Genomic DNA, 25675 nt, shown 5'->3' with positions numbered 1-25675 from the left:
TGCAGCTGTTGAATTATTCTTATAAAGAGCCAGTCACATTCAAAATCTATCTTAAAAATTGTTGTAAAATTTCGGAATGTTAAGATGTCAAGGGATTGGATATAAAGAATTACAGCTGTAAAAATTGAAATTTAAAAAAACTTTAAAGAGAATTAAATATAAAAAGGGATGAAGGATTGCTAAAAAATTTTAAAATAAGGATGCAGTGAAGGGGAGGTTTGGGGAAGTCGTGTTATGTTTGTCTGTTTTTTGTTTATGTTGTAAAATTAATAAAAATTACTTTAAAAAAAAAATAAAGAGCCAGTCACATTAGTGAACATTCTGCATTGTTTTCAACACTCCTTTAGGCTTCACTGCATTCCTCTGCATTCTTACACATCACCTAGGTATTTTATAGGAGTGGGTGGTATATAGATACTTTAATATCAGATGGGCAGCATATAAATAGTAATTTATTATTATTATATCAGACTTCCTCAGCCTCGGCCCTCCGGATGTTTTTGGCCTACAACTCCCATGATCCCTAGCTAGCAGGACCAGTAGTCAGGGATGATGGGAATTGTGGTGTCAAAACATCTGGAGGGCCGAGGCTGAGGAAGCCTGTTATATTATTATTACAGTATTAATGCATAGATCCCAGAAAATCCTATTAAAGCACATTAATTCATTTTCCCCCTGGTTGGGGCAATGAAAAAAAGAAGCTTTGGTTGATTAGTTTCCCCGCCTCCCCGCCTTCAAACGGGAATTGAATTTCAGTGAATTTGGAGATTATAAAATGAATCATAATAGGTGCTTTCTGGAGATAGTGAAGGCTGTTCAATCAGCAACATACATTTCTTCCCCCACCCCCCAAAAAATCCTAGGCAGTTTGTTAAGGGTGCTGAAAGTTGTTAGGAGACCCTAGTCCCCTCACAAAACTACAATTCCCAGCATGGTTCAACAGTCAATCCCTCTTCTCAGTGAACTATAAATCTAAATCTAAATCATCTAAATCTAAATCATCTAAATCTAAATCATCTAAATCTAAATAAACAAACCAATCCTATCCATCTTGCTGGGTTTCCTCAGCTACTCTGGGAATTGCAGCTCTCTGGGAGGAATAGGGGAACTACAGTTCTCGGGATTCTTTGGAGGAAGCCATGACTGCAAAGTCAGTGATTTAGTGGTTAGAGCATCAGATTAAGACCTGGGAGACCCAGGTTCAAATCCTCCCTTGGGCCTGTAGCTCACTAGGTAACCATAGGCCTGTCACCGCCTCTTAAGCCTCACCTACCTCACAGGGTTGTTGTGGAGGTTAAAGAAGGAAGCGAAGAATCACGTACGTCCCCATGAGGGGGAAAAGGTGGGATAATATAGATGCAATAAAACAAATAATAAATAAGATGTGACGACACTGCCTTAGCTGGGTAGTGAAGATGGGTTCTTAGTCTTACACATGTTTCGAAGGCTTGCTCTGACATGTACCTTCCCACCCCCAAATCCAAAATGACAGCCCTCTGCTTAATTTCCCCATCACTCACCTGAGACTTCCACATAGCCGTCCTTGGTTTTCACCGTCAGTTCCTCGGGTTTAAAGCTCTGCACGTTGACACACACTTTCCACGGCTCCCCGGAAAAGGGGGGAGGGCTGCCCCCAAAGGCCGGACCTTCTGTGTACTCCCCAAATCTGGGGCCATATCCTGGCGGGGATAGGCCAGTGGTCCGGGACCTCAGCGACCCCGGCCACGCTGGACCCAGTCGGGAGCGGGCCCAGTCCGGCCAGTCTGAGGTCAGGCCTGCGGGGAAGGAGGACAGGCCAAAGTCATCGTCCAGAAGCCGCGAAGACAAGCTGGGTTCCCGGAACGTGTCTCGAAGGGTCCGGTGCCGGCCGGGATAATGGCATGAGAAGGGGATCTGGCTGTCAGCCATGACAAGTTTCTTCCGAGTCGGAGCCGAGAAGAGTCAGAGACTAAGGGAGAGAAAAATCCAAGAAAGATAACTTGACTGAATTTGGTTCGGGACCCAAAAATATCACTCAAGTGCTGTATGTGAAATTTCAGCTTCAAAGGTGCTGGTTCGACCGATACCTGGATACTTCCCCGCTTTTAAAGCACCCAAAATGAAAATGTTCCCGTCCGCAAATCTGAAATGAGAAAGCACCTCTTCAACGCTGAGAAATAAACCAGAGGAGCTCCTGTTTGCTTTTGAATTCCGGAGAGGCGGCGAGCAATCCTTTGGCCGCAAGGTTGAAAAGCAAAAGCACCTGGCTGCTGCGCTCTCCCGATTAAAAAACTCCCTCTCCTGTTGCTCACACAGGAGCTTAAATAAACCTCTTTCGTAAGAGCCGCGAAACTTCTCTGAAGTTCCAGGCAGCTGCTTGCCCTCTATTTATAAGCGCTTTAGTGCTGCTGCTGGTGTTGCAATGCGTGCCCTGCAAAGCCGTATTTTTGGAGAGGGTGAAACAGCCCTGGAGAATCTGGGCTGAAACAGCTGACTTCACCCCAGTGGGACAGACAAGCCCCAATGGAGAGCCAAGTTTAGACAGCCTCTCTCACCAGCCCCACCTTCTCCTTCGCTCCTTCCCTCTTAACATAAAGCAGGCAAGGCGGCTATTATTAGTTTGGGGTGTCAGGCCTGTTCCTCTGCAAACGTCTCTTAATATCACCTCTTGGGGGTTTGCCCTGAAAACAGAGCCTTGTTGTTGTGGCACCTTTAAAAAGGCAAGTGGACATAGAAAGCTGCCTTATTTTTTTGGGGGGGGGGGAGCCTTTTAGCTCAGTGCTTTGCAAGCAGAGGTCCAATCCCTGGTTTCCATCTCCAGGTAGGGCTAGGAGAGATTCCCGGTTTGAAACCCTGGGGAACCAATCAGTGTTGACAATCCTAAAATAGATGGAGCAACTCAGTCTAATGGATATTTATTGGGGGAAATCCATGGGTCAGTGGAAGAGGACCTGCCTTGCATGGATGAAGCTCTCAGGTTTAATCCTTGGCAACTCCAGGTAGGAGAGGGTTCTGTGGCTGCTCAGTTATGCTAATACATGGGTAGGCAAACTAAGGCCCAGGGGCCGGATCCAGCCCAATCGCCTTCTAAATCTGGTCCGCGGACAGTCCGGGAATCAGCATGTTATTACATGAGTAGAATGTGTCCTTTTATTTAAAATGCATCTCTGGGTTATTTGTGGGGCCTGCCTGGTGTTTTTACATGAGTAGCATGAGTGCTTTTATTTAAAATGCACCTCTGGGTTATTTGTGGGGCACAGGAATGCGTTCATTATTTTTCTCTCAAAATATAGTCCGGTCCCCCCACAAGGTCTGAGGGACAGTGGACCGGCTCCCTGCTGAAAAAGTTTGCTGACCCCTGTCTAATGCATCAGGAAGAACTACCGGGACAAAACTGCAGTAAACTGTAAGATATAAATAGGAAAACATCGCATGCTTTGTGAAGTCTCTAATCTACACGTATATCTGCATTTTATGATTGGGTTGGTTCAGGCAGCGGCTCTGCTTTTTATATACAGTTGTATAGTTATATAGATATTTCTTTTCCTGACAGTGTTTGCATGGTTTTGTCATGGCCTTTGGCTAGTACAGTAAAGCTTATTTTGATTGATTTGAGGTAGGCCTGGGAGAGCTGCTGCAAATCAGTGTGGGCAATGCTAAGCTCTTATCTGTGTTTATTGGGCATTTGTTCTGGGATAGTTACATGACAAAGAGCATGACCACTATTATTTATTGATGATGATGATTATGAGTGGTTACATTCATTATTATAATTATATTATTTTTAATTATCCCAATTCATTCATGATGTAGTCATTTTGATTTGAGGGGTGCTTATACCATCAGCCATTCATCCACTTTTCAGTGAGGTGTCTTCTGACAACTCTCAACATCATTAAAAACTAAAGTGCTCAGGATTTTTTGGGGGGAAGCCATGACTGCAGAGGCAGAGTGGTGTAGTGGTTAGAGTGTCGGACTTGGAGCTGGGAGATCAGGTTCAAGACCCCCACTCAGTTATGAAGCTCACTAGGTGGGCTTGGGCCAGTTGCTTCCTCCCAGTCTAACCAACCTCCCAGTACTGTGGAGGAAAAGGTGGGATATAAATGCAATAATAATAATGAATATATTGCCTCATCTTGTGGCAGTGAGTCCCACAAGTTAATTACACACCGTGTGAAGAAGTACACAGCTAGGTGGGGCGTTGAGGATACTTTTCCTGGGTGCAACCCTGTCTGGGGGCAATAGGCATCAAAGATTATGCTGTAATAATATTATTTTAATACCTGTAATTATCATTATGTAATGTTTTCCTTTCAGCGTGGAATAATTAAAGATGAGCCAGCATCGTGCAGTAGTGGTTAGAGGGTCAGATTAGAATGCAAGAGATCCTGGCTGAAGTCTCCACCCATCGAATAACTCCAGTCATTTACCTCAGTATCGTCTATCGAGGGAAACTTTGGCCCACCAGATGTTGCTGAACTACAACTCCCATCATTCTTGACTATTAGCCATGACTGCTGAGGCTGTTGGGAGTTGGAGTCCAACAGCAACTGGAGGGCTGAAGATCCCCCAAGCCCTGGTCTCTTCTGACTGGCGGTCTCTACAGGGTTTCAAAAAGGAGTTTTTCCCAGCCCAAGAAACTGTTGACCACCCATCCATCTTCCCTTTGTTTTGTGCATACAGTGGTACCTCGGTTTTCGAACGCCTCCATAGTCAAACGTTTCAGAACTCGAATGCCAAAAACCCAGAAATAAATGCCTCGGTTTTCGAACGCGCCTCGGAAGTCAAACAGGAAACGCAGCTTCTGTTTTGAATTTTCCGTTTTGAGGCTTTCGGTTTTTGAACGTTTTGGAACTCGGATGGACTTCCGGAACGGATTACGTTCTGAAACCGAGGTACCACTGTACTAGGAATGCCCTCAATGAAGCCCGGGTAGAGGAATTCAAGGTAAGAATTTCAGTTTTCCCCAGCCCAAAGCATGTGCTGCACTACTGAGCTATGACAATTCCTCTGGCGCTCAGTGTTCTTGAATCTTATGGGGAGACCCTGGGCCACAATCTTTGAGTCTATCCCACCTCACAAGGTTGTTGTGATAAAAGATGTCTATGGGAAGAAGATCAAACCTATCCATTCTTAAGGAAATCAGCCCTGAGTGCTCACTGGAAGGACAGATCCTGAAGCTGAGGCTCCAATACTTTGGCCAACTCATGAGAAGAGAAGACTCCCTGGGAAAGACCCTGATGTTGGGAAAGATGGCGGGCACAAGGAGAAGGGGACGACAGAGGACGAGATGGCTGGACAGTGTTGTCGAAGCTACAAACATGAGTTTGACCACACTGTGGGAGGCAGTGGAAGACAGGAGTGCCTGGCGTGCTCTGGTCCGTGGGGTCACGAAGAGTCGGACACGACTAAACAACTAAACAACAACAACAATGGGAAGAGCCTCAGGCCCAGGGGTCAAATGCAGCTCTCCAGGCCTCTCTGTCCATCCCTTAGCATATTCCCCAGGTCATACTCTGCACTGGTCCTGCTTCATGCCCCAAATGTTTTTGCCTGGCTGGAATGTGTCTTTGATAATGCCTCATGCTTGTCTGGGTTGAGGACACAGGTGTGTGTATAGAAGGTAGCTTAATGTACAAAAGTAAAAATTGCATTCATTGCTCTACTCACTTTTGCCTCTGGCCCTGCCCACCACAGACATGTGGCCCCCAGAATCTTGCCCAGAAGAGAATGTGGCTCTCTGGTTCTAAAAGACCCTCTGGTTTAAGCCTCCCTGATCTCCTTGGATGAAGAAAGCAAAATGAGCCTACTAAATATATAAAGCTTTCCAGGTAGTAGATTAAAAAAGCTAGACGTCAGCTTTCTCGGAGGCTTAGTCAGGGCAGCAGGACACACCCACGGCCTAACCCAGCGTAGCACATTCAGCTTTGTCAAGAAGGATAAAATTGGGGGGGGGGGCATGACATTGAACTGTGGCAGCAGCCAGCAGGGGTTACAGTGGTACTTCAGGTTACATACGCTTCAGGTTACATATGCTTCAGGTTACACACTCCGCTAACCCAGAAATCGTGCTTCAGGTTAAGAACTTTGCTTCAGGATAAGAACAGAAATCGGGCTCCGGCAGCGCGGCAGCAGCAGGAGGCCCCATTAGCTAAAGTGGTGCTTCAGGTTAAGAACAGTTTCAGGTTAAGTACAGACCTCCGGAACGAATTAAGTACTTAACCTGAGGTAGCACTGTACTCGCAAGCACCTCTCAACAGGAGCAGTCTTGCTTAAGCAGCTTCAAGAGCATTTCTTCAGTAATATCTTTAAAAAGCCCATGACTATGTGTCTTAACCCAGCGTTGGTTCCGGCCGAAGGGGGTGAAGAGTTCAGAGAGCTTGTCTCAGGTGTAGGAATGTCTATTTATGGCACCAAGTGCCAAGGCTGTTTATAAAGTACTGCTTTTAAAAGTTGGCAACCTTATTTGAAGGCAATAGCCTACTTCTTAGGGTTGTATCACATTGCCTGATGTTGAATCAGACCATCTTGCCCAGCCCTCATGACTCTGACTGGCAACAGCAATAGGGAGTCTCAGCAGGAGGCGTTCATATCACCCGGCACCCGAGAGCTCTTCTTAAGTTGAAATGTGGAGGATTAATACCTTAGATTTTCTCCATGGATGAACAAAATGCACGAGGCAGTGACGTAGCGTGGGTTATCAGCACCCGGGGCAAGGCAAGTAATTTGCGCCCCCTAACCCATGGATTTGCGCCCCCTAACCCGTGGATTTCCCTAACCCCCAGATGTTGCGCCCGGTGCGGCCAGCCCCCCCTGCACCCCCCACGCTACGCCACTGGCACGAGGTTACAATAAACAGGGTGGATTTGATTTAAATCATTTTTTTTACAAAAAGACTCATTTTTGCTGGTATAATCTTAATATTTACAACCAGAGGAAGGTTTCATTTTTGGAATTATAAATTTTCAGAGTAGTTTTTACAAAAATTTCTGATTTGATTATATTATTAGAAATACATAGACCGATGATTATGAAATTATTGTGAGGTTTAATAAGTTAACTGTTTATATTTGGGCAACTTTTCTGCTGTACTTTTATTGGAAGGAGAAAAACAATCATTTCCTTAATAACAATTTAAACTATTTATTTAACTAAAACAATAACATTATAGCATATGGATCCATGTTTGTTAACTGATTTGGTTGAACAATTAAAAAAAATCCCAAAAACTTAGACTGAGTTTTAGCACACATGAAAAACTTAAAGCAAATCCTATTTCCTGATGAATAGCCTTTGGACTATAATGTAACTTAAATAGAAAACTATCTTTAGAAAGATTTTTCCTCCAAAAGCACTTTATTTTAAAAATCCAATTTAAATAAGAAAAAAATCTGATTTAAATAAAAGAATCTGATTTTTTTAAAAAATCATTGATTTTTATCCACCCTGGCAATAAGGACACTTGATATTATTATAGAAAAATACGGGAAGGGGTCACTCAGAACAAAATATTGCAGTGTTTTAAACTGTTTTTAAAATGTGTTTTAAATGTTGTAACCTGCCGTGGGACCTTAGGGTGAAGGGCAGGTACCGATAAATAATAATGAGTTAAAAGGGCCCGACCCCCTTTTTGGATTGTTTTAGGATTCTCCTCATTCCAGAAACTATAGTTTACCCCCGCAGGGCTATAATTCCTGGCACCTAGAAACAAACTTTAGTGTCCAGAATTCTTAGTTTTAAGTGTATGGTGTACAGGCAGCCTAGGAAATAATACTGAAACTGTAGAAGCTCTGTGTCTTTACTTAAGGTCTATACAAACTGCTCGCTTTCAATGAACTATGCATTCTGGTTTGAGCAGTTTAGAAAGCAGATTATGTCTCGCCACATGTGTGAAATTGACTGAGCCTGAGTCAGCACCCAAAGGGAGAGTCCTGCTGTCAGTAGGTGTTGACAGCTGGTATCCAAGGCAAAGTCTGGAGCTGGTGGAGTAACTGGGAAGGATGAACCTTCAGGATAAGCTGGTTTCTTGGGGTACTTCTGCATAATCTCAAGATTTCCCCAAGCCTGCTGGTGCTCCCATCTTGTGCCTGGATGCTGTGTTTTTGACAACATAAACAACAGCTCTCATAGCTCCAACACTGGAAATAGAGGGAATTTAGTCCGATTGGGCTCTGAAGTAAGCAACTGTATATTCTAGGCTAAAACTGTAGTCAAATGCATACCACATATAGTGGTACCTTGGTTCTCAAACTTAATCCGTTCCGGAAGTCCGTTCCAAAAGGAAAACGTTCCCAAACCAAGGTGCGCTTTCCCATAGAAAGTAATGCAAAATGGATTAATCCATTCTAGACTTTAAAAAACAACCCCTAAAACAGCAATTTAACAAGAATTTTACTATCCAACGAGACCACTGATCCATAAAATGAAAGCAATAAACAATGTACTGCAGTCACTCAATCAATAAGTAGCTGAACTGGGTTCCACACAGTCACAAAAACAAAACAAAAAGAGCCACAAAATGAATAACAAAAACAGACAGACCTCAGCGTAACACTCAAAATGGAAGTGTGGCACTCAAAATGGAAGTGTGGCACTCAAAATGGAAGCGTAACACTTGAAACGGAGCACGTTCGGCTTCTGAAAAAAGTTCGCAAACCGGAACACACACTTCTAGGTTTGCAGTGTTTGGGTTCCAAGTTGTTTGAGTACCAAGGCGTTTGAGAACCAAGGTACCACTGTATTTTAAGCACACAGTTCCCTCTGCCGCAAGAATGCTGGGATACTTCCCTTAACAAACTGCGGCTCCCAGGATTCTTTGGGGAAAGCCATGCACTTTAAATTTATGTTGTGCATGCGACCCGTTGTAATGAAAGTTCAGAAGCTGCTGCCAGTCAGCGTAGACAGTACTGAGCTATATGGGCCAGTGGCCTGACACAGTATAAAGCAGCCTCCTATGAGAGGGAAATTAGCTATGTGACAGAGCATATGATTTATATTCAAGCGGTCCCAAGCTCGACCCCTGGCGTCTCAGTGTAGGGCTGGGGCAGAACCCCATCTGAAACCCTGAAGAGCTGCTGCTGGTCAGTGTAGACATAATGGAGCTCAATGGACCAATGGACTGACTTGGCATATGCAGTTTATTTACTTAATTATTTCAGGTTTTTATATATATAATAAATAAATAAATCACCAAACCATTTTTTAAAAATACATCATGGTGGTATACAACATTCCCTACTATTCTTAACCTTACAGTGGTACCTCAGGTTAAGTACTTAATTCGTTCCGGAGGTCCGTTCTTAACCTGAAACTGTTCTTAACCTGAAGCACCACTTTAGCTAATGCAGCCTCCTGCTGCCACTGTGCAATTTCTGTTCTCATCCTGAAGCCAAGTTCTTAACCCAAGGTACTATTTCTGGGTTAGCAGAGTGTGTAACCTGAAGCATATGTAACCTGAAGTGTATGTAACCCGAGGTACCACTGTATTTTGCTAGTGGTGTGTGTGTGTGTGTGTGTGTGTGGGAGAGAACTGAGACTGAGTGAACAGCAGCTTACATGTAAATCTTGTTGAAGGGCGGGGTATAATAAATACCTAAAGTTGGGAGGCTCTAGAAGACATCCGTCACAGACGATAAAAGGAAATACCATTCCTGACTCAGTTGAGTTTAACAAGATCTCCATCGTTTGACCACCCCTGGAGACTTAAAGCATGCATGCCTGCTATCCACAGTCTGAATCCAATCTGCCTAACATTACATCACATGTGAGATAATTACTGTTTATAATAGGGAACTAGGCACTCCCAATTCTGCCTGAGGCCTAAAAAGAGGCAGCATTGAATCCTTCTGTGAACTCAGAACTCAGCCATTCTACGCTCTGCAAACTGGGCGGAGGACGCAAATTTTAATCTCAGTTTTTAATCCTCTTTCATTTCATAAAATTTATACACCCCTTGATTGTAGAGTGCTCAATCCCTGTATATTCCAAATTAGTTCTATCTCAAAAGGTTGGTGATGGAACTGAAGCCTTTTGCTGTTGCCTAGCGACCGCAGGGCACCCTCCCAACTCTCTTAGGGCTGGCCTGGAAGAGAATGGGGTATGTTTCTCGCTGCTGTTGCTAGGCAACCACCAGTGTTTCCCTGTCCTCTGAATCCACAACACAGCTGGCTAGGAACAAGGGCCAAACAGTGTGATGCAGGAGGTCTGCAATCATATCCCCTGACATTTTTATTTTTATTTTTTACTTCCTTTAAAGCAGCCAGATTTTAACTGGGGAGAAGTTCCACTGTAAAACCATGACCTCAGCTGACCACTTAAAAGTGCCCTCATCAGCACCCACAAAGAATAGGCTAGGTTGCAAGAGCTATCCCTAAGGAACGATGCCCTCTGGGCTAATGGGTGGGCATTCCCTCCACCTGGCCCTGTCCTAGCTGCTAGGAGAACAGTAGCCATAGGGAAGTGAGTGATGTTACGTGGGAAACAGAGGGACAGTCAATTCACAGGGCAATGCACTGGAATTAGCTCAGAGTGTAATATGAGCTCTTCCTCTTGCTCTTGTAGAGGAAGTACAGGAGGTGTTTGTCTCTCGACTGCTGGAGCTTGAAGAGAGCAGTCATGTTTTCTGTTATGCTTCAAAGACAGAAATAAAAGCATGTAAAAACGTTTCTGTCTATCTCCTTTTCCCTGCCGGGAGTGCAGGAGGGAGGGGGTGTGTTCTTCTCACGCTGAGAAGAATCGCCTATCACGACCTAGCCTGGATCTTGCTGGGAATGCAGCCAGGGAGGTCAACAGGAGACCAAGCCGGGTGCCTGGGAGTGTTGCCAGTTACTCCCGAGATAGGCTTGATTACCGACAAGTGACTGAGCTGGAAGCGGGCTGGGAGTTGGAGACACAGAGACCTGCTTGCTCTGTCCTGGATCTAGAGCTGTGACTAATGGGGAAGCAAGATCTGCTGGGGTGTTAATGCTGTGAGCCCCCTCCATCTTATACCCAGGTTGTTCAGCCCGGACACTGAGCTCCAGCGCCGAGGGCCTTCTGGTGGTTCCCTCATTGTGAGAAGTGAGGTTACAGGGAACCAGGCAGAGGGCCTTCTTGGTGGTGGCACCCGCCCTGTGGAACACCCTCCCTTCAGATGTGAAGGAAATAAGCAGCTATCCTATCTAAAGACATCTGAAGGCAGCCCCTTTTAGGGAAGTTTTTAATATTTAATGCTGTATTGTTTTTAACACTTGATTGGTAGCCTCCCAGAGTGGCTGGGGAAACGCAGCCAGATGGGCTGGGTATAAATAATAAATTACCTTTACCAGGTGAAAATGTTCCTCTTTAACCAGGCCTTTGGCCGTTTGACATCCGATGCCCTTTTAAATGTGTTTTGGAAGGGGGCTATTATTGGGTTGTTTTTGTTTTTATTATGTATCTTCTGGGTTTTTTAAAATATATATTGTGATTTTATGTTGTGAACTGCCCTGAGATCTACGGGAGTAGGGCAATAGACAAAACAAACAAACAAACAAACAAACAAACAAACAAACAAACAAACAAACAAGTGTTCTGTGGGGCGGGGAGGGTTAAGCAGTCTACTATATGCAGCAAGCCTGGGTTGCGAATTTAGGAATCTTATTCTAGCAGAAGGACCACCTCTTCATGGGAGAGCATCTACATTTGCAGGTTCGATCCTGAACGGCATCTGCAGGGAGGGTGAGATCGTTGCCTGAAATCCTGGACAGCTGCTGCCATTGTGGTCTCATCTGCACTCCATGTTTAACTAAGTACACCACTTTAAATGTTCAACAAACGACACTTTGCCAGATTTCTTTGGGGTGGGGGGAGATGGGACTGAAGGAGCGTCTCCACCCCCATCGTTCTACCCAGATACTGAGGTCCAGCGCCCAGGGCCTTCTGGCGGTTCCCTCCCTGTGAGAAGCCAAGTTACAGGGAAGCAGGCAGAGGGCCTTCTCGGTAGTGGCACCCTCTTTGTGAAACGCCCTCCCATCAGATGTCAAGGAAATAAACAACTACCTGACTTCTAGAAGACACCTGAAGGCAGCCCTGTTTAGGGAAGCTTTTAATGTTTGATGTTTTACTGTGATTTTAATATTTTGCTGGAAGCCGCCTAGAATGGCTGGGGAAACCCATCCAGATGGATGGCAGCATTATTATTATTATTATTATTATTATTATTATTATTATTATGTGGGATGATACAGCCTTAGGCCTATATGCAGCACAAATGGTGAGCCACATGACCATGGCAGGCTGGGCCGCAGGAAAAAAAGTGAGTGGGGCAATGAATGTAAATGTCACCTTTATACATTAGACTGCTTTCTACACAAACACACACACAACTTTTTTTTTTTTTTCTAGAAAAAATAGCCCTGCATCCAGGCACGTAAGAGCCGTGATCAGAGTTCAAGGGCACTCATGACATGGGTGTAGCTGGGGGGGCAGGGAGGGGCAGTTGTCCCCCCCCCCCAATCAATAAAAATACATAGCAAGCTAAGGTCCTGTGTTTGGTAGCTATTCAGCTTAGACCTGCCCCTCCCTCCTTCCCCTGCCAAGGCCGTTGCTATATTTTTTTTGAGAGGAACCTGGGCAAAGTGCCCCCCCCAGAGGTTAAACAGAGGCAGATGAGGATGGGCAGTGGCAGCTGAGAAGGGCAGGCAGCTGTGCAGATGCCACACACTCCTTGAGCCCCATGGGTATCTACACAGCGTGGCGTGATTATCTTCCTTGAACCCAGTGCTTCTGGGACCTGCCTCGGATACAGTGGCGTAGCGTGGGGGGTGCAGGGGGGGCCGGCCGCACCGGGCGCAACATCTGGGGGTTAGGGTTAGGGGGCGCAAATCCACGGGTTAGGGGGCGCAAATCCATGGGTTAGGGGGCGCAAATTACTTGCCTTGCCCCGGGTGCTGACAACCCACGCTACGCCACTGCTCGGATATGTATGTCTGGGCCCAGAGGTGTAAGTGTAAGGGGTGGGGCAGAAATTCCATGCAGTTTGCATTTAAGCCCTTCCGAATTTGCACTTCTTGGAAGAATAGACAAACTAAAACACAGCCAACCTTCAAAATTTGCACTTTTTAGGAGTTTGCGATGCAGTTCTCTAGCCAAGAAGTGTGTACAAAAATGCCTATACTAGGGTAGTCTCCATAAAAATGCATATGACATACAATAACGCATTATATCAGGGAAGACTGCTTTGCTAAAAATAAGTTCCTTAAGAGCCACTGCATACAAAAATGTGTTTATTAGGATGTTCATGCAAAAATGCTGATGAATTTTCATGACCCTTCTTTTCTTTTTTTAAAAAGGCTAACTGATGAGAAGTACAGAACTGAACTGAAGACTGGAGAAATGAGAAGCAGAAAACAGAAACAGATGTTATCTCACCCATCCTTCCTCAGGGATAAAGAAGATGCTGGTTGCAGCCATGTGGCCTAGCACTTTAATTTCACGATTTATTTGTTTAACAATATGCATATACCGCTTGACTGTGAAAAAACAAGAGAACCTTCTCTCCACAGTAGCAGGAAAACCACGGTTACAACTAATGGCTAATCTGGAGAGAGCTAAACCATGAGCCCGGGTTTGGACAACATATTAATCCAAACTACAACCATATATGCACTGTACCTTTAAAGCAGTATCACACCACTTTAAACAGCCATGGCTTCCCCCAAAGAATCTTGGGAAGTGTAGTTTGTAAAGGTTGCTGAGCGTTGCTAGGAGACCCCCTATTCCCCTCACAGAGCTACTGTTGCCAGAGTGGTTTAACAGTCAATTCCTTTTCCCAGGGGACTGAGGGGAAAGGGGTCTCCAACAACTCTCAGCACCATTAACATTATACATGACAAAGCCATTTTTCACCTTCTCACCCCTTGCTTTTTCCTGTTAGACCTATTGCAGTCGTTAAGAGTCGTCAACAGGCTCATCGCAGCTATCTGCCAATCACCCATTCCCACCACCCTTCTGAGTAATACCCCTCCCCACCTTCTCACTATATAGAAAGGTCCGGTGACTTCTGTTTCAGTGTATCTGAAGAAGTGTGCATGCACACGAAAGCTCATACCTAGAACTAACTCAGTTGGTCTTTAAGGTGCTACTGGAAGGAATTTTTTTATTTTGTTTTGACCATTAACAAACTTCACTTTTGAGGTGCCATTGGGGGGAAGCCATGACTGTTTAAAGGGGGAATAATCCTGTTCTAAATGTATTGTGCTTCTGGGGATCAAGATTTCAATCCTATATATGTGGGGATAAGCCCTACTGATGCTGGTAAGACATACTTCTGGGTATCACGCACAGGAATCCTGTGCTGCAGGGTTAAATTATTATTTCATCATCAAAACCTCAGACAGGGCCTATGGCTTTAATCAGCATGGTAATGTGGAGAGCAAGGCTTATCTGAACCAAGACACCAACATATAAAGGAGGAAGTCACAAGGGAAGATTTGTTAACAGGCTTACACCTAACATTCAGAAACCTGTGAAATAACATTCCAGTTTCAGACGATATTCTGCTGACATGAACCCTGCTGCACCTGAATTTATTGGCAAGTTTGATTTAACTAATCTAGGACTCAGTTGAGCCCAGGGTCGTCTCTACTGCTAACACTGTTACCACCAGTCAATACGGAACATTTGCTCCGATTTATTTCCCAATCAGCCTTTTGTCCATCCGTTTCAATGCGTTCCTAACCACACTTTTTCAAAAAGTGATTATGTCATGCCAGGGCGACAAAGCTCTTCATGCCTTTTAATTGCACCAACCAAAAGTTGCAGTATACTCTTGAATCCCTCCTGCAAAAATACCGACAAGTCTGGAAGCATTGTGCGTTCTCACCAATAACAGCTGTTGTGAAAGGTCACTGCAATAAACTAGGAGACATTTGAGCTTCACAGAAACATGCCTTGGAGTTACTCTTATCTCTGGCATTTCTTAACCCACTTTCCCTCTCACACACAGGTGTAGAGAGAGAATCTGCCAACCAGTAACAGCACTTCAGAGACGAAGAGTCTTGTGGCACCTTAAAGACTTTGTTTTCTGGTGCACAAAAGCTTGTGCTACAAGAATATAGCTGTTAACCTTCAAGGGAAAATGGGACAATTTTGTTGCTTTCGTTGCAATAGCCCTAACACTGCGAAACCCGCCCCAGGAAAGTCTAAAACTTGGTGCAGGCATAATAAACCTTTAAATTAGCATGTGATGCTCTGTTTATCTTTGTGGTTTGCTCTCCCAGGCTAAATCCCACCGGGACTGGAGGTCTGAAATGCATGCAGGAGAGATCTAAACTCTGAAACATCCACATATGCAGTTTGAAAGCATGACCCCTCCCATAGCTCAAAGCATCAAGTCTTCCTCCCCACCCCCACCCCCGGCTCCCTAGTAGTCTCTTACCCACAGAAGCCTCTGTCTGGAAAGGTCTCCAAAGGATGCCAGGCAGTGCCCAGTCACTGAAGTAGGCTCTGGGGCGTTCCCTTCCCAACTGAGCAATGGCGCCTTCAGTGCTGAATCAGACGTGCACCACTCAGTCCCCTACTCCTCTTGACAGTTCAGCAATGCAGATAGAAAAAGCTTTCAGCCGTGTCCCTGACTTCCCTGGGCAGGCAGCCACACAGCAAAGCTGTGTTCTCACACTGGGCAGAGGTGGAGCGAGGCAATGTGCCAGGAATGCTATCTGGAGAGGCCCTAGGAAAAGGAGCTTGGAGGTTGTCCGCTTTGTTTTTGCTTGGTTTTTTCCCCCAGCAGAGATGGCCTTGGCTCAAGCCCAGCGCTCTCTCCGGAAGGCCTGCGGTTTTCGCCCAGTCGCTTCTGACCCTGACACTTGGGAGGCCAGAGCGAGGAACTGCATTTAACTCCACCCAAAACCACCCAACCTGCATCAGCTGGAAACTGCTGATAGCAATTGGGCTTTTATTGGATGGAGGGGGGAAAGAAGGGATCAAAGAAACAAACGCAGGCTGGGTGGCTGCAGGCTGTTTTTCAATTAACCCTCTGGAAAATAAAAGGCCTTGAAATACCTATTGGCTGAAATGCATTTCCTGGAAATAAAAGCCACATTTTCACCACACCTGCACCCCTTTCCAGGATCTTGAGATGCCTTCTCTTTCATTTTGGAGTCCTACATTTGAGCCAGCTGCCAAAATAAAGGAGTGAAATGAGAAATGAACAATGCTTTCAATTTCATTTCTCTCTCTGTTTCCCTCCCCCACCAGTCTTAAATTCATTTCTGCACATTTCTGCATCTGTTTGTGACTCGATAAGAAGAAACCCTCAAGGAAATTTATCAGCATTTTAGTGTGAATTTCACCTAATATTTTGGGCTCCTTTTGGGGGGAGAAAGGACAGGATATAAATTCAATAAATAAATAATGTACACGTTTTTATACGCAGCTTTAACTAATATACACGTTTTTGCAAGTGATTTTCCCTAATGGAAAGGATCTTTTTGTATGTTACTTTACTAATGCATGCCTTTTCAATATAGGTGCTTTTGTATAAACATTGTCTGTCTGGATGACTACACTGCAAAATTTGAGGCACTGTGAATGTTGAAGGGCAGCTGTGTTTGGATTCACACACTGATCTGAAAAGTGTGAATTTGTTTCTCGTTAAAATGTAAGCAAAACAGCAACTCTCCCGCATCCCTGGGCCAGATCACTATTCCTGGGCCTTTTTAAAATGCCGTGCCTCACATCTGTGATCAGCGCTGCCATTATTTTGTATTTACAGTCATACCTTGGATTCCAAACACCTTTGTACTCAGACTTTTGGCTCCCGAATGCCACAAACCTGGAAGTGACTGTTCCAGTTTGCGAACATTCTTTGGAACCCGAACGTCTCATGGGGCTTCTGCAGCTTCCGATTGGCTGCAGGAGCTTCCTGCAGCCAATCAGAAGCCGTGCTTTGGTTTCCAAATGTTTTGGAAGTCAAACGGACTTCCAGAACAGATTCTGTTCAGCTTCCAAGGTGCGACTGTATAAAGTAAAGGTATAGGGACCCTGACCATTAGGTCCAGTCGTGGATGACTCTGGGGTTGTGGTGCTCATCACGTTTTACTGGCCGAGGGAGACGGCATACAGCTTCCAGGTCATGTCGCCAGCATGACTAAGCCGCTTCTGGCGAACCAGAGCAGCGCACAGAAATGCCGTTTACCTTCCCGCCGGAGTGGTACCTATTTATCTACTTGCACTTTGACGTGCTTTCAAACTGCTAGGTTGGCAGGAGCAGGGACCGAGCAACGGGAGCTCACCCCATCGCGGGGATTCGAACCGCCAACCTTCTGATCGGCAAGTCCTAGGCTCTGTAGTTTAACTCACAGCGCCATCCACGTCCCATGACTGTATAGGGTACTTTAATATTTGGGGTACTTGACAAGAGAGGCAGCCAAAAGTACATCATTACAGTCTACCACAAGTTCTCTGGGTAATTGGCAGAAAATCAGTAATGGCCTGACTTGCTAAGATTTCAGCAGTAACAGTAAAGCTGCAAGTAAAAAAACAACAGCCTTGTTGTATCTGCTCCTGTTGGTGTTTATCTTTTGCGTGGTGTTCTAAATAAATTTTGCTACCAGTTGCTGACACAGTAGTTCTGGCTTCCATCCAGCCCACCATGACATAGGCTCTTACTCGAGAAGAAGGAAGAGGTCTTTATCACAACAGACAAGAGATAAGAGGTTCAGCAATAGGGAAATGAATCACAGCAGCTTCTACGTCCAGGTTTGATGATGGGAAAGCCAAGGTTAGACAGACTAAAAGGATTGCTCCAAGTTCGAGGAGTCCCAAGCTGTAGGCAAGGAGGTCAAAATTGCATGGAAGCCACAAAATTGTCCCAATGGCTTGGCACACCCACCCACCAAGCTTTTAAAGATCAGGCAAGGTGCTCTCACTTGCCCTTGTGCCTTGCTAGATGGTCAAGTGTGCAGATACTCCCTGTGCCAGGGAGGGTGTGTCTAGGTCCTCGGTAACCATACTGTCCCTTTCCCCTCTGACTCCAGTTCCTCTACCCCTAGCGATGGGCCATTGCCCAGCCCAGATTCCATTGCTTTGCTCCTTTCTCCTGGTAGGAAGAAGGGAGCTGGGAGTCTTGCCTCCCCTGCTGTGGCAGCTGGATCTGGGCAAGGGGAAAGTACCTACCTTCTCCAGCCATTTGTTCCCTGGTCTCAGCGCCCCCTCCCCATGCTACCCTCGTATTCCCCCTGTTTCAGCCTTTCACTCCACTTCTGAGACACATGATACCCGAGGATGACTGACAAGAGCATTGTTTTACTTTATACAGCTTAGGGAGAGGGAATCTGTGCCCACCCCCTCCTCCAGATTAGCCTCCCCCAACCTGATGCTCTCCTGTTTTGGTTGGTGTTATGTACTGGAATTCTCACCCTGGGCCAGCAGGGGGATACTGTAGATAGTTATGCAAATGAAGGATCGAAAGTGACATTCAGTGATTGGATAGTTTTAGAAAGTTGCTACAGTAACGTTGTACTGGAGCTCTATATAAGCAGGCTGACTGAGGCCTTCAGTTCAGTTCAGTCCTGGCCTCAGAATAAACAAGAGCTGTTTGAAGAATCGCTGTGTCGTCTGATATGTTCACCCACAACTTAACAGTTAGAATCCAGCTCCCATCAGCCCCAGTCAGCATGGCCAATGGAACCAAGGATGCTGGGAGTTGTTGTTGACGACAACTGTGTGTCTCAAGAGATGATGGAGTGTGAGGATGAAATCAAGCTGCTGCATTAGCAGCACTGAAGTGACCTCTCCGCAGTGCAAGCCTGGGCAGTGTGTATAATTGTCAGGGGCTCAGGAGCTGAGGCACAGGGAAGATGGGAGATGGAGAGCGAGGGGGAGGAATCCGAAGGGAGCGTAGGAGGGGACGGTGGTCCGAGGGATTCCATGAGCCTCTCCAGCGAATCGGAAGATTCACAGAAGGGAGCGCCAGTGGCCAGGGGCAGGGGGGTCCCAAGGGGAACGCCCCAGGAGCAAGGGGGCAGCAGGGACTCCCAGAGCAGTAGTTGGAAATCAGGACCAGCTTCCCCACCAGAGCAGAGTGGGGGGGAAGAGTCCCAGGCATCGGGGCCAGTGCTTTCCCCACCAGGGAGAGGAGACGAGGCAGAGTCTACCATGCCTCCCTCAGAGAGTCGGACAACGGAAGGGAGGTCAGATCCGGCCAATGTCACGGAAGAGGGAAGCAGTGATAGAAGTAGTGTAACGGTTAGGAGAAAGGTCACTGGGTTGGCGCGAGAAGCAAGTTCAAATGTAAAGGAGCGCGGGACAGCAGAGAGTGAGGATTGGGAACCGGGTCCTAAAGCACGCCGGAGGCAGGGGGAGGAGCTAAGCGACTCAGCGTCGGAAGAGTCCAGAAAGGGCAATGCCCCAGAGGGCAGGAGGACCCAGAGGAGAAGAGAGCAGCGCAGGAGGTGGAGCAGGGCTAGGATCTTAAACTGGTGTGGAAGGGGCGGAGACTCAGACGGGACTTCGCCGATCTAGAGTCTAGACGTAGGGCTGCACGCTCTGGCTTTGAAATGGAAATTAAACTTCAATAAAGACTTTTGTACATAACATCAGCCTGGCGTTGGTCCTCTGTGAGCTGGGACCTAGAGGCAGCTCTGACAATAATAATAATAATAATAATAATAATAATAATAATAATAATAATAATAATAATTTATTTATACCCTGCCCATCTGGCTGGGTCCCCCGAGCCACCCTGGGCGGCTTCCAACAAAACACTAAAATACAATAACCTATTAAACATTAAAAGCTTCCCTAAACAGGGCTGCCTTTAAATGTCTTCTAAAAGTTTGGTAGTTATTTTTCTCTTTGACAACTGGTGGGAGGGCTTTCCACAGGGCGGGTGCCACTACCAAGAAGGCCCTCTGCCTGGTTCCATGTAACTTAGCTTCCCGCAGTGAGGGAACCGCCAGAAGGCCCTCGGTGCTGGACCTCAGTGTCTGGGCAGAATGATGGGGGTGGAGACGCTCCTTCAGATATACTGGACCTGAGCGATGATGAAAGAGGTTTATAAAATTAGGCATGGCGTAATTGGCCAGAGAAATGTGTTTCTGCGTCTCCCATGTTACTAGGACTCATGGACTTCCAATGAAGCTGAATGTTGGAAGATTCAGATAAAAGAAAGTCCTCCTAGTTAAACTATGGAACTCGCTGCCACAGGAGGCAGGGATGACCACCAAACTAGATTGCTCTAAAGGAGGACTAGACAAATTCATTGCTGACACGGGTTTCAGAGAGTGTTCTCACATAGCCCTACTTGGAGATGCTGGCACCTTTTTCATGCAAGGCAAAAGGGTCTCTGATAGCAGTGATGGGTAAAGAGTAGACTGGAGGTGGAGACGCTCCTTCAGGTATACTGGACTGAGGCCATTTAGGGCTTTAAAGGTCTGGAGGTCCTGGGCTGCCCAGATGACAAGACCCCGTTCTGGGCCTCACTGGTGTGGTCCAAAGGAAAGCAGAGCAAGATGTTTGGCACCAGCTTGGCTGCAGGAGTAGCTGGAAGGAGGTGTGCAAGGCACCATTCAGCTGTCTTAAGGATTTAACTCCAGACTTTTTTAGGCTTTACCCCTTAGCCCTTTCTTCGCCTGAAGATATCCTGCAAGTGGTTTCGAATCAGAGTTTTCCTACTCCTAAATGGAACCTGGGCTACCTTCCCAAGTTGATGAGCCCCATCTGCCCCTTTGCAGTTTTAGTCCAACAATACTTGGAGAGTATTGACATTTAGAGGACATCTGAAGGCAGACCTGTTTAGGGAAGTTTTTAATGACTGATGTTTTAATATATTTTTAATCTTTTGTTGGAAGCTGCCCAGAGTAGCTGGGGAAACCCAGCCAGATGGGTGGGGTAGAAATAATAAATTACTATATTATTGTCAGGGGCTCAGGAGCAGAGGCACAGGAGAGGGAGGAAATGGAGAGCGAGGGGGAGGAATCCGAGGGAAGCACAGGAGATGAAAGTGGTCCGAGGGATTCCATGAGCCTCTCCAGCGAATCGGAAGATTCACAGAAGGGAGCGCCGATGGCCAGGGCAAGGGGGGTGCCAAGGGGGAAACCCCAGAAGGAAGGGGCCAGCGGGGACTCCCAGAGCAGCAGTTGGGAATCAGGACCAGCTTCCCCACCAGAGCGCAGTGGGGGGGAGGAGTCCCAGCCATCGGGACCAGTGTTCTCACCACCAGCCAGAGGAGATGAGTCAGGATTGACCACGCCTCCATCGGAGAGCGGGGAAACGGTCAAGAGGAAAGTTACTGGCTGGGCGCGCGCGCCAAGTTCAAATGTACAGGCGAGCGGCACAGCAGGCAGCCCGGATAGGGAGCCAGGTCCTAAAGCCCGCCGGAAGGAGGGGCAAGACTCAGGGGGGTCAGCGTCAGAAGAGTCCAGAAAGGAGGAAACCCCAGGGGGCAGAAGGACCCAGAGGAGGAAAGAACAACGGAAGAGGTGGAGTAAAGCTAGAGTCTTAAACTGGTGTCTAGGAGGCGGAGACTCAGATGGAGCTTCGCCGGTCTAGCTTCTAAGACGTAGAGTTGCACGCTGCGGTTTGGAAATGGAAACTAACCTTCAATAAAGACTTTTATACGTTATTACTGGCTAGCGTTGGTCCTCTGTGAGCTGGGACCTAGAGGCAGCTATGACAGTAAGCTCCATCCCTCAAAATAAAACCTCGCAACGTGAGTGGACGCAGCAAGGGGTGAAGATTGGTGCTTCGCGAGCTCACGAAAGCAAGACAAGATGACTACCGAAGAACACATAACAGCCCTGCAAAACGCAGTGGCACAACTTAACTCGGAAATACTGGCATCCAGGAAGAGGGAAGACCAAGCCGCTGCTGTCTGCAAGGATCTGCAAATCAGGTTGGAAATGTTGACTAAACAGGGGGCGCCGGGAACCAGACCAGAGGGGATTGGGCTGGGAAAGAGAGGAGGCAGCCTTGTGTCGCATTTCGATGGGAATCTGCAGCAGTACCCTAACTTCAGAGCAGACGTGGTTTTCGCCCTAGAATTGCTGGAGAAGGACTTTAGGGATGAGCAGGAGAAAGTAGGCTTCATATTAACGCATCTCCACAGAGACGCTAAGGCGTGGCTGCGGAATCTGTACCGAGACAAAGACCCAGCCCTCAGAGATGCGAAAGCCTTCATTAAGGCGATGGATGCGTGCTTTTTATCAGAGATTGATGTAGATATCGCCAGAAAAGAGATACATGGGTTGAAACAGGGGAGAGCCACTGTAAGACAATATCACTCCCGTTTCTTTGCACTGGTCAATGCGCTGGGATGGGAAAAAGATTCAGCTGCCGTCAGAGACCTGTTCTGGGAGGGGCTGAACGGAGCTGTGAAAGACGAAATTGCGAGGGGGGAGAGGCCCCAGACCACTAAAGACGTGATCCAGAGAGCGCTGACGATTGGGGTGAGGCTGGAAGAACGTTCCTGGGGCAAAGACGAAGGGCGTTGGGGACGCACACCGGCAAGAGCACCGCCTTTCTTTCCCAGGGAAACAGCGCGCGCTCAATCCACGCCCCCACTGGGAGGGGGAGAGGAGCCGATGGAGTTAGGTGGTGCCAAGGCTCAGTCAGCAGCCAGAGCCCTAACGCCGGGAGCAGTCAAACCGAAGCCTCCTAGAGGGAACAGGAAGTGTTACATCTGCGACAGTGCTCAGCACATGGCGAAAGAGTGTCCCCAGAGGATTTGCAAGCACACTGCAGCCTCAGCGACAGTTACGGAAATAGTTCAGCAGTGTGAACCACAGCAGGGAAACGACGATGTCTGGCTGGAATCAGAAGCACTGGGGCCCAGCCAGACGAGTCAGTGAAGCAGTCCCCAGGGATCTTACAGCCCACAGACCCCCTCCCACCCAAACCAGTGGTGCAACTCACCGCATCGCTTCAGCTGCCCACTGGACTCACCATGGAAATCCCTATCACCATTGACTCTGGCAGCAATGCAGACTTTATAGGAGTGGATTTCGTCACTCGACATAACATAGCGCTTCTGCCTGCCACGATGCCGTTGAAAGTGGTGACAGTGGACGGCAGGGAGTTGCTAGGGGGACAAGTGGTGCAGCAAACACCGCCAATGGTGATGCAAATTGGGAATCATCGCGAAATCATCAGCTTCAACGTCACCCAACTGTCGGACACTCCCATAGTGTTGGGCATGAGCTGGCTGGACCGGCACAGTCCGGCATTAGCATGGTACCAGCGCCAATTGACCTTCAGCTCTTCCTACTGCGCAGCGAATTGCATACTGCCTACCCAGGAGGATGAGGGGCAAGAGGATGCTCCACAACTACAGCTAGGCATGGTGCAAGCGGTACCCAACAAGTACAAGGTGTTTTTGGAGGTCTTCTGCGAGAAGGAGGCGGATAAGCTACCTCCCCACAGGCCCTACGACTGCAAGATTGACCTCCTGCCGGGGGCGACGCTGCCAACTGGAAAACTGTATTCCATGTCTGAGGATGAAATGCAAGAACTCAAGGAGTTCATAGACCACAACTTGCAGCGGGGATTCATCCGGGAATCCAAGGCAGTGGGGGGCAGTCCCGTGTTTTTTGTGAAGAAGCGGGACATGCCCCCAAAAGAGGCTGGTAGTTGATTACAGAATCTTGAACTCGAAAACCAAGCCCACAGCCTTCCCCATGCCCAAGATCGATGACCTACTGGCGACGGTGAGGAAAGGTCGCATCTTTACCAAGTTGGATCTACGCGGAGCATACAATCTTATACGCGTGCGAGAGGGCGACGAGTGGAAGACGGCCATGTTTACGCCGCTAGGCACCTATGAATATAGAGTTATGCCGTTTGGATTACAAAATGGTTCCCACTGTTTTCAAGCCTTCATGCACCACGTCTTGGCGGGTCTCCTCTACAAGAAATGCGTCTGCTTCCTGGACGACATCCTGATCTTCTCGGAGTCGCAGGAGGCCCACGAGAGGGATGTCAAGGAAGTCCTGCAGAGACTACGAGAGCACAGGCTTTACGCCAAACTGGAGAAGTGCCAGTTCGACGTGACGGAGGTGGATTTCCTGGGCTACAAGCTGTCAGACAAGGGACTCGCCATGGACAGCGCCAAGGTCCGCTCAGTGCTGGACTGGAAAAGCCCGCGCAATCGGAAGGAGGTCCAGAAGTTTGTCGGCTTTGCCAACTTTTATCGCAAGTTTATCAAGGGTTTCGCTATGCAGACGGCGGCCATCACCGACACCCTCAGCTCAAAGAAGAAGAAATTCATCTGGACGGAGCAGGCGGAGCAGTCCTTTCAGAAACTCAAGCGTCTCTTCGCGTCTGAAGAACAATTACTACATGTAAACCCCAGCAAACCCATGAGGGTTGAGACGGATGCCTCAGACAGAGCCGTGGGGGCAGTCCTGTTGCAGCGAGATCCACAAGGGGACTGGAGGCCGTGCGCTTTCTACTCCAGAAAACTCAGCAAGTCGGAGCAGAACTACACCATCTGGGACAGAGAGTTGCTGGCCATTCATGCCGCGTTCAAGGCGTGGCGGCACTTCCTCATCGGAGCCAAGCACACAGTGCAGGTCCGCACGGACCATAAGAACTTGGAGTACTGGCGCACGGCGAGGTTCCTGAACCAGAGACACATCCGCTGGGCGGAGTTCTTTGCAGATTTCGACTTCAGGATAGAATACATCCCGGGAGACAACAATATCATGGCGGATGCGCTATCCAGGAAACCGCAGTATCTCGAGGAAGAGGCACCGGCGGCGGCCAAACACATTTTCGCACCGAAAGCGTGGGCATGCGCCTCAGCCACGGTGGACCTGGACGCAGTACGGCGCGCGCTGCAGACGGACTCCTTCGCACGAGCCAAGATGGAGGAGGTGCGCCGTGGCACAGCGAAGGATGACGAGTTCCAGATCCGCGACGGACTGCTCATCCGCAAAGGGGCCCTCTACGTGCCGGGAGACGACCTCCGCGCGAGAGTACTGCAACAGTTACACGACGCGCCCAGCGCCGGGCACTTCGGCAAAGAGAAGACTGTGGACTTAGTAGCCAGAGACTTTTGGTGGCCCAAGATGAGGGGAGAAGTCGCGGATTACGTCAATAGGTGCGACACCTGTCAAAGGGCCAAGCCAGTACACAGGCCGCCGGCGGGACTGTTGGAACCGCTACAGACCCCGCTCGAACCGTGGGAGAGGGTGGCCCTGGACTTTGTCACTGATCTGCCCAGCTCGAGGGGCAAAACAGCAGTACTCGTGGTAGTAGACTTGTTCACCAAGATGGCCCACTTCATTCCTTGCGCGAAGGTGGCCACAGCGGAGCAGACCGCCAAGCTGTTCATAGACCACGTGTTCAAGGTGCACGGTCTACCACGGTCTATCCTGTCCGACCGGGGGCGCCAGTTCATCTCCAGCTTCTGGCAGAAGCTGATGGGCATCCTGAATGTCAAGGTCAGCCTAGCGTCGGCAAGACACCCGCAGACCAACGGGCAAGCGGAGAGGGTCAACGCCATCATGCAGCAGTACCTGAGATGCTACGCGAACCAACAGCCCTCGACCTGGGTGGACTACCTACCGCTGGCCGAGTTTGCCTACAACAACACGAAACATGTGTCCACGGGGGTGACACCGTTTTTCGCCAACAATGGGCGGCATCCCAGAACCTTCCCGGGTTTAGAGAAAGTGGGGGAGGGGGAGCCGCAGGGAGCAGAGGCCTTGGCAGCAGAGTTACAGGAGATCCACGAGCA

At 47.8% G+C, this 25675-nt stretch overlaps 1 protein-coding gene and 1 long non-coding RNA gene across 5 annotated transcripts in view; one reads left to right on the top strand and one right to left on the bottom strand.

Moving 5' to 3' along the window:
• Nucleotides 1-15762, bottom strand: part of HSPB8 (heat shock protein family B (small) member 8) — a 29447-nt gene extending 13685 nt beyond the window's left edge. Inside the window, exons 1-2 of one of the 4 annotated variants that reach the window (XM_081842143.1) lie at nt 15377-15762; nt 1521-1948 (exon numbers count right to left, since the gene is read on the bottom strand). In XM_081842143.1, the coding sequence (XP_081698269.1) occupies nt 1521-1908 (388 nt within the window). In that variant the 5' untranslated portion in view covers nt 1909-1948; nt 15377-15762. Of the gene's footprint in view, nt 1-1520; nt 2307-15376 lie in introns of those variants that run through there. The other 3 variants (XM_081842142.1, XM_081842144.1, XR_014151417.1) reach the window with 3 other exon arrangements.
• Nucleotides 2562-15180, top strand: LOC309330501. Its single transcript, XR_014151450.1, has 4 exons — nt 2562-2978; nt 3273-3385; nt 4297-4926; nt 14945-15180. It is a non-coding gene; the product is annotated as an uncharacterized lncRNA (long non-coding RNA).
• Nucleotides 15763-25675: the final 9913 nt, after the last annotated feature.

The sequence above is a fragment of the Podarcis erhardii genome (assembly GCF_964252035.2).
Source record: "Podarcis erhardii genome assembly, chromosome: 15".
In the NCBI taxonomy this organism is placed as follows: Eukaryota; Metazoa; Chordata; class Lepidosauria; order Squamata; family Lacertidae; genus Podarcis; species Podarcis erhardii.
This window is presented reverse-complemented; position numbering and strand designations above follow the sequence as displayed.